General features: G+C 50.1%; 3 protein-coding genes across 3 annotated transcripts; 2 read left to right on the top strand and 1 right to left on the bottom strand.

Moving 5' to 3' along the window:
• Nucleotides 1–1,009: 1,009 nt before the first annotated feature.
• Nucleotides 1,010–3,392, bottom strand: DFJ58DRAFT_702647 (uncharacterized protein; the record flags this gene model as incomplete). Its single annotated transcript, XM_041383628.1, has 9 exons — nt 1,010–1,452; nt 1,513–1,777; nt 1,836–1,940; nt 1,988–2,044; nt 2,092–2,412; nt 2,465–2,500; nt 2,682–2,797; nt 2,849–2,935; nt 2,993–3,392. 9 exons carry the CDS (start codon nt 3,390–3,392, stop codon nt 1,307–1,309), a joined length of 1,533 nt encoding a protein of 510 aa, XP_041244495.1. The 3' UTR covers nt 1,010–1,306.
• Nucleotides 3,393–10,012: 6,620 nt separating this feature from the next.
• On the top strand, nt 10,013–10,833 carry DFJ58DRAFT_659706 (cyclophilin-like domain-containing protein; the record flags this gene model as incomplete). Its single annotated transcript, XM_041382103.1, has 6 exons — nt 10,013–10,068; nt 10,123–10,138; nt 10,197–10,352; nt 10,411–10,486; nt 10,541–10,620; nt 10,669–10,833. The coding sequence occupies 6 exons, from the start codon at nt 10,013–10,015 to the stop codon at nt 10,831–10,833; spliced, it is 549 nt and encodes a 182-aa protein (XP_041244494.1).
• Nucleotides 10,834–10,974: 141 nt separating this feature from the next.
• On the top strand, nt 10,975–13,344 carry DFJ58DRAFT_785133 (uncharacterized protein). The gene is made up of 6 exons (XM_041390011.1): nt 10,975–12,450; nt 12,505–12,542; nt 12,729–12,810; nt 12,861–12,894; nt 12,969–13,098; nt 13,160–13,344. Exons 1-6 carry the CDS (start codon nt 11,000–11,002, stop codon nt 13,186–13,188), a joined length of 1,764 nt encoding a protein of 587 aa, XP_041244493.1. The 5' UTR covers nt 10,975–10,999; the 3' UTR covers nt 13,189–13,344.
• Nucleotide 13,345: the final 1 nt, after the last annotated feature.

Below are 13,345 nucleotides of genomic sequence, written 5' to 3'. Positions count from 1 at the left end.
GCCAGTCAGCGTCCAAAGCGAAACTCGAGGTCGATCGGAGCTGGAAGGGAACCTTAAAACCTGCTTGAAGGTTCCAAGAAATGCTGCGTTAACGAGATCGTAGTATGGGTCGTAAGGACATCTCGAGGCAAATGCAAAAGGCGTGAAGTTTATCCGCGACCAGTAAGCAATAACTTGATGAGTCAATCGTGCCATAGTCGGTGGTCATCGAGACTCGATCGAGAGGTTAAGCGGTCCGACTGTGATAAGATCCAGGAAAGTCAGAAGCAAAGGAAATCCATATGAGAAAAGTATCGAGAAGCAGAGACCGTTCAAGAGATCGACAAGCTTCAAGTTGAGCTCAACAGTCGTTTTCAGGAAGTGATCGAGACATCGAACCCCTGTCAAAGTCGTAAAAGCCCACCGAAGAAATGCGGTCCTATCCCTCGAACTCGAACCAAGGTTACCCAATTTCGTGCCAGAGCAAATACAGGTCACTAGTCTGAGTCGAGTTCGCATACTCGAAATCGGTTTAGTACTAGATCGTACCAAGTGCGTGGTTCGAATGGCAGAGTATTAAGACGCAGCATCGGAGATCGAGTCACTGGGCCTTTCGAATCTTCAAACGCAAGTCAACCAACCTCGTGCCAGAGTAAGTCCAAGTAGTCCGATTCGCATACTCGCTGAGATCGGTTAGATCGTACCAAGTTCGTAATTTGGGTTTTCGTAGTTTGGGTTCGCCTCGAGTCGTCGAGCACCGCAAGCAAAGCGTGATGTACTATGAAGTTAAACGTCAAACGAGTGAAACAAAGGAAGTGGAGAGAGATGAAGTGGAAGTATTAGCAGAGGGCAGCTTTTATACGTGCACTGACAACGGAACAATTGTGAGACATCCGACGATCCGATTGCGGGCGAGACCGTATCAAGATGACCGTGTCTCACAACTACTGCAAGAATGAGGTCATTCCAATTTTGACCGGTACCGGTGACTGACAAGTAGATTCTAGAACCGTATCGCAAAACATTCTACGAGTCGTGAAGGTGCGCATATATATCATGTAGGCCGTCGGCGGGAACGGCGGACTGGTGGGAGGACGCCCCACACCAGAGCATTCGTGAATCAGGAGATGAAAAAGGACACTGGGGTCCTGTAGACTAAACTGTAATGTCCTGCAGAGAAGTATTTCTTAATAGGACAATAATTGGCCATAAAAAATGTAGGCCAGACAAATGATGAGGGTCGTTCTTGACATGAAGAGTTAATTACTGATGGTGCTCGAAAACGATACCAAACAATCCAACAACAACATGACTCGAATTTAAACACCTAAGGCGTGATGGACACGAAGGGATAGGGGGAAGCATCAACCACACTATTCAAATGCTCCCGTCCAGTGCATGCAGAACCCTCAACGCACTTTGCGATGTCCTCGCCAGCGTACAGCCCCTCGAAATATGCACCATGAAGGAAACCTGCATTTAATTTTTTTCGCTCTGATGAACAAGCGAACCGCACTCAGGAAAAACACGCACCGAAATACTTCAAGCTCGTGGCTTCACCCGCAAACCACAGCCTCTTGTCTACCGAAGCCCTCAGGTTTTCTGAGTGACCGGGAAGGAAAGAAGGGGGCCAGTTGGAGTAAGAGCCGCGGAAGAGAGGATCCGCGTTCCAGCGTTTGAAATGGAATGCGACAGGATCAGGGACAGTGGTGTTAGGGTACATGGCTCGGAGGACTTCCATAACTTCCTCTTGAACATCTGAATCTTCCATGCCCTCGATGCGCAGTGAGAAATCACCCTGAATGTCCGTGTAATCAGCCACAGGAACGCATAGAACAAAAATCATGCGGACTTACGGTGACAGTCACAAAGACGAGACCAGAACCAGGGAAGAATTTGACGTGGTCAAGACTCTGCCAAATCGGATACCTCCCCCGTTGTTTGTCTGCATAGACGGCCATCTATTCTGGATGTCAGAGAAATATTTAACGGCGATATTCATCCGTACCTCAGTATCGAACCAGAACTTTTCTTCGAACTGCAAGAAGATTTTGGTATACGTAGCCTGGGGACAGTTGAGTTGTCGAAAATGTTAGCATTGAGTAAACATACCATGACCATGCTCTGAATGGCCTCCGTCTTCCACGAAGGAAGATCAGGTTTAAACGCGACATCACCGTATTGCAGTACTCCGAGACTAAACGTGCAAAGCACGTAGTCCGCGGTGAGAGCAGTACCATTTTCTAGGGTGACTGTCACCCCATCCCCACTATATGCAATCGTCGTGACAACAGAATTCAGGGAGACTTGCTCAGGTTGAAGAAACTCTACAGCTTCGGCCTGGATGATGGTTTTGAAGCCACGCTGATCGATGCAGAGGTTATTCTCGTCTGAGAAGCCACCCATATCAACATCAAAGGTAAAGTTATTGTTCTGTAAGGTCGTCAGGCGCTGGTAGGTGCACAGTGGAATACTATGTAAATACCCAGGCTGATGCTATCCACGAATTCTGGTCTGGGGCCTAATACGAGACAGTGAGAATCGCAAGCAACAACGTGATCGAGTCCTCGCACCTGTGCATCTATTGGATGTGCGGTTGCAATGATTAGCAGGATGAAGACGTCTAAGAAAAGGAAAACTTGCATTCCTGACGAGTTTGACATTAGGAACGCGGTAGGCATGGACAGGAAAGATTCACGTACCCAGTCGACTTCATAATACTGACAAGCTGCTTCGTATATGTTCTTTGGTTTTGCACCGGTGATGCCGTACGCGCTTTGAAGGCTGAGGTCAACCTGCTGCAACTTGACGCGTTCCCCTTAAGGAACATATGAGCATGGCACAGCTGACAAACTGCAGAAGGCCATACCTGCATCAGCTACGATTTGAGTGAATTGATCAATTGACGTGTCCAAGATGTCACGATAGTCTTTGAGCCCATTATAGTCGTAAGTCGCTATTCACCAGTGGTGAGTACAGACAAAATAAGATGAAAGTAGAATAGTAAACGTACTGATACTGCCATCAAGGTCATTATACTGGTTCTTGACGTGGTGCTTTCGAGCGAGGGTCAGAATGGGATTAGCTGGCCCACTGCCAGTTTGCGTTCCCTGGATCCAATTAGGACCGACTTCGACGGTGTACTGCTTTCCAGGGACGCCAATAGTATAATTCTGCATCCTTCCACCTAGCTCATCGCGCGCTTCGACGATCAGAAAGTCGTCGATGCCCTTGCGGTGTAACGTGCGCGCTGCAATGACGCCAGCAACACCTCCTCCAAGGATTAGCACTTTGGCATCTTTGGTTGAGCGACGATCGTAATGATTGTAATCATGAGTATCAATGGAGGGAGATGGCAAAGCTGTGGCAAAAGCGGCAAAGCCAAGGAGCACGGCGAGGTGGACTTGACGCATCTCTGTGATGGGTGAAGACACGCCTAATCCAAGTGATGAATCCGAGACATTTTATATCAGCGGGGAACGACGTGATGCGGGGGACCCGGATAATCAGGCGATCTTGGCATAGCTGGAAGCGAGTAACCGGATACTAGTAGGATATGATGTTGGTAAAAAAGACGTTAATAACGAGAATTTGAAGCAAATTCGATGATCATGAGATGGCATCGCAGTAATAGTAGTCTCGGAGATATCGCAAAAGTGGTAATTCCGGGTTCGCCGCAGCTCGGGACATTATGTAATGAAATTGTTGCAGAATGACTGTCACGATAGCTGTCTTTGCGAGTCACTTGGAGCAGTTCTGCTTGGAGAATCACATTAACATTGTCTCGACTACCGTGCTATGAATATTCGATGTTCGCGATCCTCGACATATCCTATTTCTGAGCGATTTGGGCGAAGGCGCGCAGCGCCTCCCGGTCCCGAGTTGCGTGTCCTGCCAGATAAAAGGTGAGCTGCGAGGGTGGGAGGGAAAAGAAAAACCATCGCGAACTACTCATGACAGGGATCGGGCGCAGTCCGGACCACCGAAGAGGGAGAGCGATGAGCGATGCTTGAGTGTTGATACGAACCATCGCGTGTTTGAAAAGGGAGCGGTGGGTGGGGAAAAGAGAAGGAGGAAGAACGTCGTCGTTGAGGACGACTGAGACGATACGGCGCGACGTTGCAGTACGAAGTCAGAAGGTTCGTACTGCCTCCGACGCTTGCGCAAAGACTTAACTCTATTCCTACACTCGTTCCTCGTTACATAATAGACTATCAATCTTTGCGAGTCACTTGGAGCAGTTCTGCTTGGAGAATCACATTAACATTGTCTCGACTACCGTGCTATGAATATTCGATGTTCGCGATCCTCGACATATCCTATTTCTGAGCGATTTGGGCGAAGGCGCGCAGCGCCTCCCGGTCCCGAGTTGCGTGTCCTGCCAGATAAAAGGTGAGCTGCGGTTCCCAAATGTCTAGGAGTTCGACGACGCATCGAGCGAACCGAAGATACCCATAGAACTAGGAGGAGGATGGATGCTTACATGAAGAACCCGTCACCGAATGCGGGGCATTGTGTGCCGCAGGAATTCATCTTGAATGGCAGGCGTTGCTTGAAGGTATGGTGCGAGAATCTGAGCGTGATCTCGAAGATAGATCTGGAAGGCATCACTGGCCCATCTTCCCATCGTCTTGACGACTTCGAATGGGATGTTTCGGAGGAGGTATTCCAAGGTGGCGCCTATTCTGATAGCGTGGCCTTGCAACGGGTCAAGGCCAGCATCCTTTGCAGCGCGAGCGAGCCGTGTGATGAACTTCGTTTTTGTCAAAGGACGGTGTGCCTCGCCGAACTTATAGGAAAAGAGTGCGATATCGAAGTGGGGGTTGTTGATGTTGAGATGGTTGGATAATGCTGCCTCAGGATCAGTAGGGCCCTCTTGTTTCGCCCAGAAAACATCCTCCCCATTTTGCGATGTTTTCGTGCGGGGCAAATGAAAAACTGTAGTCGCGAGCCCATTGCGGTCTGTTTCATGGCGAATGTCGGATCGTTTGACATGAATGGAGGGATCGAATGATGAAAGGGTTCGGACCGTGAATTCTCCAGCTCTGGCCATTGAATAAAAGGCTGTTGTGAGACAGCTACCCACTGCGGCATCGAGAGGGTTGTTGGGGTCTAGTTTCTGCAAGATGCTAGTTATGAAAGCCACAGTGTAAGGTGGTCTTTTCTTCCTTCTTGATGACGAGGGCGTGAGGTTCTTGGCTGCTCTTAGCATGGCATCTATTTTGTCGTCATCTAAGGACCATGATTTTCCATGTAAGATGTGCCATGCACGAATACCGTGGACATAACTCGATATAGTTTTCCCTGAATATGATCCGGCTAAGTCTGAAATAAAAGCTGAAATGAGTTCAGAAGACGCTGGTGCACGCATGGCTTCGTTGATGGAATTTGAGTCACAGTATACATGGTAGGCAAGGATGCCACTTCCATATGCCTCCTGGGTGCTGCCGGCCCATGCGTGGATCATGACATCTTGAATGCGCTGTGCATCGGCGTGAGGAAGGGAAGATAATGATTCGTCATCAGTGGCTGGTCGCCATAGACGGAGCCTGTCCTTAGCTGCACAATGGGGTCTTAGGACGGAAACCCGAGGGCTGAGATTAGCAGGATAAGCCGCAATAAGCTTGCGTCGCTTTAAAAGAGCTCTTCTCCTTGGCGACGGAGCTCGTCGTTGAGGTGCTCAGCTGATTCTCGCGAGCGGGGCTCGGTCATTGACATGTGGGAGCGCTTTGACGTTCTTGCTGCGTGCATGGCACTCAGAAGGGATAGCGGGATCGTCGAAGTTTGTGATGAAGGGTTGGAGTGGCTGGGGAATGCTAATTGGGGGAAGCAGTAGGTCTGAGGGAGGGTAGATTCCCCTGGACGGAGCGTCTGCTGGGTTGTAGTTACTGGGTACATAGCGCGTGAGGAAAGTGCATTGTGCGGATGCAGTGAGCTCATGGATCCTTTTGAAGACAGCATTGGTGGCTCTGTTGCGGCTACGCCCTTTCCACCACCCTTCGACAACTCCTCGATTGTCCCCGAATATTTTAATGCAGCTGCCCGTTGGGCATGAACCGAGGAGTGCAATAATGAGGAATTCCATACCGACAGCCTCTGCCCAGCCAATGTCTCTGTCCTCGGCTTTTCCAGCCTGGGAGGAGATGCCACGCTCGCCATCTGCCGTTGATCCAAATCGCGATGCCAGTGCCTGAGCTAGCGTCTGAGTAAGCCGAGGGGTCAATGACTTCGACGGGCCCTGGGATTGGCCGAGAGACGAGTGATTGAGAGAGGCTGGCTTTCCACCACCGGAGGTCATCACCTGTGTGCTTGGGGGGGGAACGAGGCATGTGTGGACGGTCGTGAAAGATGGATAGCATGGTTTCGAGAGAAACGAGGTAAGCTCTTCCCGCTGGGAGGACCAGAGAAGCATGTAAGAGTTTCCCATAAAGCTCCTGGACTTCCCGTAGTGTGTGCGAAGACCGAATCTCCCATTCCCTGATAGCTGCCACATACTTCTCCTTCTTGCTCTGTGGGATCGAGATAGAACGCGACTCGATGTCCCAAAGGAAACCGATAAAAGGGGCACATGACGAGAAAAGGATGTCCTTTGCCAGTTCCCAGGGTATTCCAAGAATTTTGGATAGGCGGTTGATGTCGTCAAAGCAAAATGTGAAGCGAGCATCTTCTGGCGATCACGGGGAGGCTGTTGAGAGATCAATGATGGGAAATGAACAGTCTTCGTCAAACTCTTCAATTCTGCCGTCAGGCATGGTTGAACCACGATACCATTTTCAACCTCCTTCAATAAGCATGCCACCATTTCGTGCAATGATAGCAGCACGAGATTTGCGCAGGTTGTTGTAGCTGGCAAGGTGCTCTCGCAGAATCCGAATGAATAGGTGATCATCCACCCATTTGGATACAGGACCAATTCCTTGTGATCGGAATATGTCTGCACCAGCATCTGCAACCTCGCCATAGGTTCCCACTGATGCCGAGAACCCGAAACAAAAGCTAGAATCAATTGCAAAGCTGTCTTCTCCTGTCCTGATGACCAAGCCTGGCCATTGAGAAGGATGAAGAGATACTGTGCGGTAGGCTTCAGCCACGTCACGAACAGCTGCCTGAGATCCTGGGAGGAGAGACCAGATGAGTAGACAGATTGTTGATGCTGTGCCCCACGTGCATGGATATAAGTTAGAGTCGATAGAGGAATTAATGGATGATACTGTAGCTGATGGACGAAGCGGGAATGAGAGGTTTTGTACGAGACGGAATCTTCCTGGCTTTCCCGGCTTAGGAACCATGGAGAGTGGGGCTGTCTGAAAAGGACCAATGAGTTCTTCAGTCTCTGATTTAGATATAGGTCCGATATAACGACCAGTGGAATATTCACGGTCCAGAATGGCAGTAAAGGCGTCAAAATGTGCATGTAGTGAGGGGTTATTAGGTGGGGTATAAGTTTGAGATATGGTTGGGACGCTGCCCATGAAACCAAAAGCGAAAACCATTCGGAATATGTGCATATTTACGTATGAGATTTGAAGAAATGAGAAACTGCAGCCAGGCCTCAGGCCTATAGGGAGTGATAGCGTTAGATGCTCTCGCTTTGAGGGCAGTCTTGAGCTCCGTGATCCTTTGCTCCGCATCCTGAACATTCGTGCATGTGAGTTCGAGAGGGGTTGGTGCATCCCTTGGGTCTCTGCCAGTCGTAGCAGATTTCGAGGCCCTCTGGATTGACCAAGTGACCCTCTGCGTTTCGACGACATTGAGTCTTGGTTCGTTTGTCCCATAGGAACTCGGATGCGCATTTGTGGATGGGGTGACGGAACCGGCCGAGGCATAGGGCGCAGGCTGATGGGCTGGTTTGGCCTGCGCCCGCTGGAAAAAACTGCTGCGACTTCTGTGGTTTAAGAGGGTACCGTCTCTGCATGCCCGTTTCGGCTGGAACTCATGTCTCTCCCCCGAGAACGGAAGGAAGTGTTGGGAACTGCAAGCGAGTTTTGCAACTGAGTGAGATAGAGCAAGCATGAAAGGATTCGAGTAAGCCAGGGTTCGAACAATTATACGAAAGCAAAGATTTGGTTAAACCATGGTATACAGGGATGTGCGAAAGCAGTGTGGGCATAAGCGAAGCAGCGGTTAAGTTGTTTGAGAGGGACACAGGAAAGCGGGAGCACAGGAGTTTGTGTCAGCATGAGGGTAGATAGAGCGGCAGCATAGCGAGCGCAAGCAAGGGAGAGCGGAAGACAGAAGACGAAGTCATATATGTGTTAGCACGTGGGAAGCAGATGGGAATTGTACCCCGAAAGCAGGGATAGCCAAGAGTGAAAGCATTTAGACAGCCAGCAGGGTCCGTTTCCGAAGTGAGATTGAATCATTTTGAGACCCTCATCTCGTTCAGCCTCCCATACGTCGTCAGATATCGAGTTGTATAGGGCATTATTGAATAAACCAATGTTGAACCCTTGGTCTTGCGCTAAGCGATCATGCCATTCACGGCGCACAAATCCTGCGTAGCGAAGCAGAGCCTTTTTCTCCTCGTGGCCGCATGCGATGCTCATGGTTGGTAATGAGCATGAAAAATAATGCTAAAGCCTGCTGATGCTTTTGCGGCCAGTTGTTCTTTTCAATGTGCACAAGAAAGCTGGTCTTTGCGAGGTCAAACTGCCGCCAAGATAGGTCATGATCCTGTAGAGCCTTCTGAGAGGCTTTGAAAGACGCGATCGTCTTGAGGGCAACTACACCATCCACTTTGGCGAAGCCAAAAGCGTCATCTGAGTCTGACGTGGACCTAGAGGTGGTGGAAGCCTCGTGGCAACCGTCAGGGCTAAAGTACCACAATTCTACATACTCCATGTTCTTGATCCTTTGGATAGCATACTGGGATGGGCGAGGTATGATAACGTCTGCAACGAGAGCCCCTTCATCAAAATCGTTGATCTTGGGCTTTTTCTTCTCAGCTTCGCGCCTCTCTAGCTGTTCCTCGGCCTCTTTTTCAGCTCTCTCGCGCTCTAACTGTTCTTGCAGGGTGCGAGCATCTTCCTCATTCTGTTGCTGCCAAAGGATAATGTGTTCCTGGCGCTCAAGTCTCCAGCCTTCAGCCATTTGCTCGAGTGCATCTTCTCTGGCCGTGCCCCCTGCCACAAGGGCGTTGAGCCATCCCGCGTATGCTGCTGACTCGAAATTGGGCTGCGCTTCCAGCGCTGGGTCTGCTAAGATGCGTTGCATGGTAGGCCGGGTGAATTCGGAGAGTGTTTGCTAAGAGTGTGTTTTGGAGAAATTGACTGAGTGTTTCTAAGAGTAGTAGCAAGAGTAGGAAGAACGGAGAAAAGAGAAGGAGGAAGAACGTCGTCGTTGAGGACGACTGAGACGATACGGCGCGACGTTGCAGTACGAAGTCAGAAGGTTCGTACTGCCTCCGACGCTTGCGCAAAGACTTAACTCTATTCCTACACTCGTTCCTCGTTACATAATAGACTATCAACTCGTCTGCGGTTATACCGGGACTGTCTTCTCCAATGGAAGCTTGAATTCGTATATTCGGCACCCCCGCCTTTAACCAGTGTAGCCGTTGAACCGTGGGCTCATCGTCTCCCTGATTAATCGGTTCATGACCATGACTCAGTGCAGAAAAACTACTTCATCGTTCGAGTCAAGGAGGAAAGTTTTTCCGTCGGCGAGACTGAGCAGATAGAATTAATGAAGGCTAAGTCCGATTTCCGACCTTCGAATAAAGACACATATCGGAGCCGGCGCTCCGACCATTTTGAATTCAAGCGTGTTGGTCTACCAGCCGTGACTGTGTCGCAATAACTAATCAATGGCCCATCAGGCAAGTGGAACCAAGTCGCAGTCGCTGCGTGTGTTGGCAGTAGTAAACCAGTGAAGTTGAACTTCGGTGAGACCTAATAAATGGTGTATTAGTTTATTTTGGTTCGGTTGAGTGGTGGCTGTGTCGAGTAAAATGGGTTTGCAGAAAACAATTGTTTTGACAGGTGCAGGTGTCTTCGTACTTGTTGCAGGTGCATCGTATCTATCTGATCAACCCATGCTGAATTCATTTCTTCGTCGTTTCACGACCTCCGCGTCGACTGCGAAGCCTCTGTAAGTAATATTCTTCCTACTAACTCGTAAAAATTTGATTCCATGTGCTACCAGGTCTTCGCGGGTCTTCGTAAGTTCCAACAAATGTCATTAGGTGTCACCAGAACCAAATCTTTTTTAAAATTCAGTTCGATATTGCCATAGACAACAAACCATCCGGACGTATAACATTCAAACTGTACGACGACGTCGTCCCGAAGACCGCGAAGAATTTCAGGGAGCTCGCTACGGGCCAACATGGCTTCGGTTATGCTGGAAGCACTTTTCACCGTGTCATCCCCACTGTAATTACATCCTTCCTCTTTGACACCTTCCTTTACTGATGAATATGGTCTTTTATAGTTTATGCTTCAAGGGGGTGATTTTACGCGGCACGATGGTACTGGCGGAAAGTCAATATACGGCGAGAAGTTCGCAGGTCGGTTCCTTTGACGTTCAGTTACTTACTATGCGATGCTAATTGAATTTATAGATGAGAACTTTAAGCTGAAGCACGAAAAGCCTGGATTGTTGTCTATGGCTAATGCTGGCCCGAACACTAACGGTTCTCAAGTGGGTGGTTATTTGGCGAATCTTGGATTAGATATTGATGCTTTGCAGTTCTTCATCACCACGGTGGTCACGTCATGGTTGGATGGCAAGCACGTTGTCTTTGGTGAAGTAGAAGACGGGATGGATGTTGTGAGGAATATTGAAGCTCAGGGTACGAGGAGTGGGCGCACAAACAGCAAAATCTCTATAACAGCATCTGGTACCGTAGAGTGAGGAACGGTCTGCTCAACATCTTACACGACATTGTTTGCATTGAATTCATACTAGATCATCGTTCCTCGCAGTTGCTTACTCATGATGCGGCTCCCGTGAGAAGTGTCGATATTATATCACAGCGAGCTCGTGAAGCTGCTCGGTCTCATCTGCTAACCCTTCAGACATGGCTTCCACCTTCGCTGACCTTCCAGCAGAACTCACCGAAGCCGTGCTCGTCGCGTCCGCAGCCTCCGGGAACCCGAATTCCATAACAGCGCTTTCCCAGACCTGCAAGTTCTTCTACGACCTAATCTACCGTTGTCCGGACCAACACCTCTGGCGGGAGATATTCCTTACTACTTTTGATGATCCCAGACCAGCTCTGAATCATTTGAGTACCATTTCAGGTGGTCACCCTAGCTTGGAGTTCAACTGGACTCAAGAATACATTAACCGTATTGGCGCAGCTAGGTATATCAGACGTCCGGTCCAAACGACGGCCCCAGTAAGTTCGCAGTCGGACATCCCAACGTCATTATCTGTAGTGAAAGCACTACTCTCAGTCATCACCACTTCCTTACCCTTCCCATCATCCCCGCCCATATCTCTCACCTTCCTAACTGACTCTCCCGAGTCCAATTCTCGTTTCGCACCCATGATCAACTCTCCCCCATTCCCACCCCTGCTTCTCCTGCTTACAGCCAATTACAGTGCCCTGCTTGGTAGCGTCAATGCGACGTGGCTTCAGGATTTGTTGGAAATCGGGTTCCCCCCTGAGCTCACACGCACGCTAATGGCAAAACTATCATTCGATGTCCAGGGTCATGCGCCGTACCAGCCCACTCTAAGCTCCGCATCGCACTGGATCGGGTCAGAAGTCGGCCAGCTATTCCACAAACTCATCTGCTGTACCGGCTTTATACCCATTGCCGCACCAGCACCCGAGCTCGCAGACACGTCCATTCCTGGAGCCTGGCCAGTAACATCTACGTCGGCATCACCAGACTCAGCATCTGCCCTTGATGAGAACGAAGATATGCCTGCCCTACCCATCATATGCTCGCGCTCGTTATACACCCCCGAAGGGCAGTCCGCGGATGCCCGCACCCTCGCACGCAGGCGTGTCTACGACATGCGCTACCTCGGACCCGCACGCATGTGGGGTCCCTTCCACCCCGTGCGACGCGACACCACCGATTCCCCCCAGTCAAACCAACTTGACATCATAGATGAGGATGAGAACGAAGATAATGACGAGGAAGACGAAGACGAGGAAGACGACTTGGGTCTGATGCACTTGGGGTTGATGAATGGGCGCCGCGTCCCTGATCTGAGTCCACCAATCAAGCCATATGAACTCGTACCGGACTATGTGTGGCTCGCGTCTGCGCGTATCGTCGTGGAGGCGAATTTGAGGGAGATGTTTAGGCAGTCACCCTTCCTGACTGCGTTTTCGACAGGTGATATTTTGCCGTATATGCGCAAGATGCATACGATGTGCATAGGTGGGTCGCCTGGGTATTGGGTTGCATGGGAAAATAGGCTCAGGGACGAGGAGGGATCCGAGGGGAGTGGGAAGAGCAAGCAGGGCGAAGTTGAAGGATGGGATTGGGCGGGTGTGAGTGGTATTTGGAAGTAAGTTTCGAGGCTATGCCTTCTTCGAAAAACTCAATTCTGTTGATATTGCAGGCGATGTGTTTGCTGGCTTGATTACCGAGACCTCTTGGGTCAGTGCTCTCAGTTCATCCCACCTCTGCTCATACTGAACGCCCTTTTTCAGTGCACAATGTGAGTCCCATCATCTGACAAACTGTACCTTCTAATCCGCCGCTACTACAGCTCGCACCCGAAAAGTTCCTCGAAGACGGCGTCCAAGAAGCTTGCCGAGTCATACCCCTCACTATTCGCATAAGCTGGCTACTCCGAATCCCCCATCCCACCAGGCAGCACCACCCGCCCTCTCCCAACCATCCACGTTGAGGGTGAATCTATAGGGTCCGATCGCAGTACAGACTGACTTACGCAAAGTCACTGGCTACGGTGAGCATAATCAGCGATGGAACTATTCGATGGCAGATGGTGAGTGCTCCGTTGTCCGTTCTGTAGCCTGCCGGTTATGATACCTTGCGTACGTATTACTGATCGATTCGAAGGTATCTACTGCAGCGGGGTCAGATGAGCCAGAGTGGTCGTCAGAGGCGGTTCAAATTGGGGGGCCGGGTGCGGCGGTTGGGTTTTTGGGGATGTGGACGGGGGCGACGCATGAGAGGCCGGACCCGCTTGGTGAGTGCTGGTGTTTATCTGAGTGTGCTTGGCTGTTGACGGTTCATGGTCGGTGGGCTAGGTCCATTTTGGGCTTGGAAGGTCGCGTGAAATGGACCTGCAGTAGCGGGTTGTGTGTGGATGGGCGATTATGTATGGTTCTAGCCATTTGGTCTAGGTACTAGCCTAGTTTACAGGTCACTGTCATTCATCTCTTATCTCTGTATCACTCTAATAAGATTGAGGAGACATCGTGACATATGTATCA

Source organism: Suillus subalutaceus (genome assembly GCF_016647625.1).
Source record: "Suillus subalutaceus strain FC151 chromosome Unknown DFJ58scaffold_45, whole genome shotgun sequence".
NCBI classification, from domain to species: Eukaryota; Fungi; Basidiomycota; class Agaricomycetes; order Boletales; family Suillaceae; genus Suillus; species Suillus subalutaceus.
This window is presented reverse-complemented; position numbering and strand designations above follow the sequence as displayed.